Source organism: Polyodon spathula, chromosome 4 (assembly GCF_017654505.1).
Source record: "Polyodon spathula isolate WHYD16114869_AA chromosome 4, ASM1765450v1, whole genome shotgun sequence".
Classification (NCBI taxonomy): domain Eukaryota; kingdom Metazoa; phylum Chordata; class Actinopteri; order Acipenseriformes; family Polyodontidae; genus Polyodon; species Polyodon spathula.
Window position 1 is genome coordinate 51829566 of NC_054537.1, and position 6000 is coordinate 51835565.

General features: G+C 36.5%; 1 protein-coding gene across 3 annotated transcripts in view; it reads left to right on the forward strand.

Annotated features, from left to right (window-relative positions):
• LOC121314619 (F-actin-uncapping protein LRRC16A-like) overlaps positions 1 to 2034 on the forward strand; it is a 255535-nt gene extending 253501 nt beyond the window's left edge. For all 3 annotated transcript variants that reach the window (XM_041248065.1, XM_041248066.1, XM_041248067.1), the window contains exon 37: positions 1319 to 2034. In XM_041248065.1, the coding sequence (XP_041103999.1) occupies positions 1319 to 1485 (167 nt within the window). In that variant the 3' untranslated portion in view covers positions 1486 to 2034. The remainder of the gene's footprint in view (positions 1 to 1318) is intronic.
• Positions 2035 to 6000: the final 3966 nt, after the last annotated feature.

Below are 6000 nucleotides of genomic sequence, written 5' to 3' on the forward strand. Positions count from 1 at the left end.
AACAAGAGCCTGGGTGCTTCACAAAACTGGCCTTTGTGGGAGAGTGGCAAAAAGAAAGCCATTCTTGAAAAAAACTTGCATCAAATCACGGCTAGAGTTTGCCAGAAGGCATGTGGGAGACTCTGAGACCAAGTGGAAGAAGATTCTATGGTCTAATGAGACCAAAATAGAGCTTTTTGGCCTCAATGCTAAGCACTATGTTTGGCGCAAGCCTAACAACGCACATCATCCTGAGAACACCATCCCTACTGTGAAGCATGGTGGTGGTAGCATCATTCTATGGGGATGCTTCTCTCTGTCAGGGCCTGGAAAGATTGTGAAAATAGAGGGAAAAATGTAGCAAAGTACAGAGAAATCCTGGAGGAAAACCTGCTGAAGTCTACAAGAGACCTGGGACTTGGGAGAAAATTCATCTTCCAGCAGGACAATGACCCCAAACATATAGCCAAAGCCACACTGGGGTGGCTTAAAAACAAAAAGGTCAATGTCCTGGAGTGGCCCATTCAAAGCCTGGAGTTCAATCCAATTGAGAATGTATGGAAAGAGTTGAAATTGCTGTTCACCAAAGGTCCCCATCCAACTTGACGGAGCTTGAGCAATTTTGCAAAGAAGAATGGACAAAAATCGCATTGTCCAGATGTGCAAAGCAGGTAGAGACTTATCTAAATAAACTCATGGCTGTAATTGCTGCCAAAGGTGCCTCTACCAAATATTGACTCAAGGGGGTGAATACTTATGCAATCAATTATTTTCTGTTTTGTATTTGTAGTTAATTTAGAACAGTTTGCAGATTTTATTTTTCACTTTTACATTATGGACTTTTTTTGTGTTGCTCAGTGGCAAAAACTCCCAATTAAATCAATTTTGATTCCATGTTGTAACACAATAAAATGTGGAAAAGTCCAAGGGGGTTGAATACTTTTGAGAGCCACTGTACCAGCTGGGGTTCCTACTGGAACAGTCTTGTATTACACAGCTACTCTTCTAGTAGCACTCAGGAATTACTTATAGACAACTACTGTGCTTCCATGTCAAAGAATTAGACAGACATTGACAGGGAAATCACTTCAAAATCAAAATCCTGTGGTTTGTTAAGTCAGGAAACTGTTCAAAAAAAGAACAGTAACAGAGTTGTAGATGGCACCATTTAGAGAACATTATTCTCTAAATGGTGTAAAATAGTAAGGGCATGTGAGCCCAATAGACCTCAATATTAGGGTCTACATTTGGAAATGCTTAGGACTCTGAAGGTAGGAATCCTTATTGGTAAATGTATATACTTGTTGTGACAACCTGCTCTGTTTCTGAATTTACACAGCAGTGTGTCCACCATCCATGTCGGAAGCAACTCAAAGACAGAGCTCCAGGCAACACTCAGGGAACGATGGGTCAAAGCCAAAAGAGGGGTCCCCTGGCAAAGACAAGCAGGAGAACAAGTCGTGTGACTCTGGAGAGGAAGGAGACAAGGACTTTATTTTTGTATAAGAACAATAAACTTTGCAGCAGTCTACCCATGTGGGTCTTTTTTTTTGATTTTCAAGAATGATTATTCACCAGATTTGCATTACAAATTATGTTGGTTTAATGCTGATCTTTGCAATCCAATTAGTAGTTGAATTTTCTTAATTTATTTTTCAACTTGCATGACCTAAACCGTCTATTATTTGCCTTTTTATTTTTCTTGTTTGGGGGTTTTGGTTTTCTTTGTTTGGGGAAATCCAGTGTTCCTCTGTTGTCCTTGAAATGTTTTCACATCTCAGTAAAGCAGAGTAATGGGAGTGGGCAACTGTATGTTCATTCCTCTCCAGTATAATAGATATAATTGCGTAATTAACTACTTTGGCCTTTTCATTTCTTCTGTTAACCATTTAAAATGTGGTAGGTACACCGACCCTGACTGGAATGGCCACTTTTGCCCACCCCAAGCTATAAGGACTACTTGTTCTGCATGGCTTATTGTAGCATAATTCAAGGTAACAGATTAAGGACAAGCATTTGGTAAACTTTAACCTCTTTTTAATAAAACAAGAAGCAAAATACACAATTTCTAGTATTTAATTTATTTAATTTAATTTAACAAATAATCGTATCAAAAAAAAAAATTTCATTTAAAGAATGTTCAATAGTTCCGAGCTGACTTACCGTATACTTTGTGCCGTTGTCGTGATGGAGGATGGACTGTCTGCCAGTCAGCCTAGGAGCAGATGATATCGTTTTGTAGAATGTCTTGTTACATGGCTGCATTAGTTTGATCATCAATCACATGAATGTCTCCAGTCTTTGAATGCTTCAGATTCCTGTTCATATTTCTTTATGAATTTTCTTTTTCGATCACTATTATGCCTGACGCATGTAAATCTTTCCTTTAAGTCCTTGGCTGTTAATCTTGGATTTTGTTTAGCTGCTCAGATGATTCTGCTACTTGTTGTACCTGTGACTTAACCGTGAATTAACTCTTTTGTCTGTGCTGCGTTGCCAAAAAATTCACCTTCAACAGATGTTGAAAACAATCACCTGTTTTTTTTTGGCTATTGACTTTATAATGCAGTTACTGTGTAATGGTTTTCAATCAATGAATTTTTTTTTAAATTAATTCTATTACATTTTTTACAGACTTTTAAGCGCCAATACTTTTGTCATGAAACTACCAGAAATTGTGTATTTAGGTATTTGTCATATTAATTAGTGGCTAATATTCACTAAATAATTGTATCTAACATGTTTTCTTTAATTATCTTATATGAAGTGTAGGGTGCCAATACTTTTGTCTGTGACTATATATATATATATATATATATATATATATATATATATATATATATATATATATATATATATATATATATATATAATATATGCATATATAATGCGTTTAATTCACGAATTGATATGCCATTAATTGATTTATTTTGAATAAGCTTTATCACGAAAATACAAAAAAAATTAAGAGGGTATACCTTTTTAAATTCTCCCATAGTGAGCCTTAAATTCTTCAAATGTACATTTTATTCATTAAAGTGAAAAAACAATTCAGTTCTACTCAGTTCTTCTGGAACACTGCCATAAGCACAATAAATAACAGCTATAATTTATAAATGGGATACCAGGGTTGCAATACTAAAGGATTGCGGTATTTGTGATTAATGGGGATACAGGGCAATTACTACTCTGTTACTGATACACAACAGGCAACTTGATTCTGTTTACATTCTTTCAAACTTTTAATTATATTATATTTTACATATACACCTATTTGTTTAGTTTGTTTTAAAAAAAAAATACACTTTACAGGCTTAATTACTGTAAGCAATTCTACAGGTTGAGGGAATTTCTTCATGTGTATATTTGTACCAATAAAGATGATTTTACAACTGGAACATTTCATTTTGTGCATATTTACTTACCCCTCATTCCTAACACTTGCCAACATGTATCTGAAGAACCACTTAACCAATTGTGGGGACATTCTAAAGCACATTGAAAGCACCAGAATCTAGGGTATAAGGAGGCACCGGTTTTGTCCATCTGTACATATGTATATACTGTGTACATACATGAGCTGGATTAAGGTGCTAAGGTACTTAAGACAATTGTTGTCTCTTTTACTTGACTGAAGTCACTTTCTTACTTACAAGCATGGTGTAACTGGTATCTAGATGTCCCATAAACCTTTAGTGGGACTGAAACTGTGCTGGCTGATCTCTATAAAACGAAACATTGCATTATGTTCTATAAACCAGTATTATATGGGATCTTCCTGGGTACGTAAACATCGTTATAGGCATCATTGCATTATTCCGAATGTTCAGACTGTTGCTAGCATTCTCTGCTCTTCAGAAGAATACAAAGACTCATTACAATGCAGCACATGGCACCACAGACCATAGCATAATAAGAACATAAGAACATAAGAAAGTTTACAAACGAGAGGAGGCCATTCGGCCCATCTTGCTCGTTTGGTTGTTAGTAGCTTATTGATCCCAAAATCTCATCAAGCAGCTTCTTGAAGGATCCCAGGGTGTCAGCTTCAACAACATTACTGGGGAGTTGATTCCAGACCTTCACAATTCTCTGTGTAAAAAAGTGTCTCCTATTTTCTGTTCTGAATGCCCCTTTTTCTAAACTCCATTTGTGACCCCTGGTCCTTGTTTCTTTTTTCAGGCTGAAAAAGTCCCTTGCGTCGACACTGTCAATACCTTTTAGAATTTTGAATGCTTGAATTAGGTCGCCACGTAGTCTTCTTTGTTCAAGACTGAACAGATTCAATTCTTTTAGCCTGTCTGCATATGACATGCCTTTTAAGCCCGGAATAATTCTGGTCGCTCTTCTTTGCACTCTTTCTAGAGCAGCAATATCTTTTTTATAGCGAGGTGACCAGAACTGAACACAATATTCAAGATGAGGTCTTACTAGTGCATTGTACAGTTTTAACATTACTTCCCTTGATTTAAATTCAACACTTTTCACAATGTATCCGAGCATCTTGTTAGCCTTTTTTATAGCTTCCCCACATTGTCTAGATGAAGACATTTCTGAGTCAACAAAAATTCCTAGGACTTTTTCATAGATTCCTTCTCCAATTTCAATATCTCCCACATGATATTTATAATGTACATTTTTATTTCCTGCGTGCAGTACCTTACACTTTTCTCTATTAAATGTCATTTGCCATGTGTCTGCCCAGTTCTGAATCTTGTCTAGATCATTTTGAATGACCTTTGCTGCTGCAACAGTGTTTGCCACTCCTCCTACTTTTGTGTCGTCTGCAAATTTAACAAGTTTGCTTACTATACCAGAATCTAAATCATTAATGTAGATTAGGAATAGCAGAGGACCTAATACTGATCCCTGTGGTACACCGCTGGTTACCACACTCCATTCTGAGGTTTTTCCTCTAATCAGTACTTTCTGTTTTCTACATGTTAACCACTCCCTAATCCATGTACATGTGTTTCCTTGAATCCCAACTGCGTTCAGTTTGAGAATTAATCTTTTGTGCGGGACTTTGTCAAAAGCTTTCTGGAAATCTAAATAAACCATGTCATATGCTTTGCAATTATCCATTATCGATGTTGCATCCTCAAAAAAATCAAGCAAGTTAGTTAGGCACGATCTCCCTTTCCTAAAACCATGTTGACTGTCTCCCAGTACCCTGTTACCATATAGGTAATTTTCCATTTTGGATCTTATTATAGTTTCCATAAGTTTGCATATAATAGAAGTCAGGCTTACTGGTCTGTAGTTACCTGGTTCAGTTTTGTTTCCCTTTTTGTGGATCGGTATTACGTTTGCAATTTTCCAGTCTGTCGGTACCACCCCTGTGTCAAGAGACTGCTGCATGATCTTGGTTAGCGGTTTGTAAATTACTTCTTTCATTTCTTTGAGTACTACTGGGAGGATCTCATCCGGCCCAGGGGATTTGTTTATTTTAAGAGCTCCTAGTCCCTTTAACACTTCTGCCTCAGTTATGCTAAAGTTATTTAAAACTGGATAGGAACTGGATGACATGTGGGGCATGTTGTCAGTATCTTCAGTATCTATACTTCCTGGAGTGTGTGGTTTTCCTTGTGTAAAAATGTAAAAGTTTCTTCACTGCACTAACAAACTTACCCATGCATTCTTGGCTAAAGTAACCTGTTCATGGAATACAGGCACGACCCTGACACAACCAAAGCCACTGAGATATGATTCAGGACTGATTACATCTCGGTTAGATGGTCTTGCTCAATATGAGGTAACTTTTTTTTTTTTATGACAAAACCCGTTGGTTTGTATGATGCAGAAATGTTTAAGTATACAAATGTATGTTTGTAATGTGTTACTTCTATAGTACTGTAGACTAAGTAACCTGATTCTCTTACTTTATTGGAAAATACATATTACTGTTTAAACCACTATATGGCACAATTTTCCTAAAAACAAAAAAAAAATGTATTAGACACTTCATTGACCAAACATTGGTAAACACGGAGTCAATTGTAACGTATCACTTAAACCGGT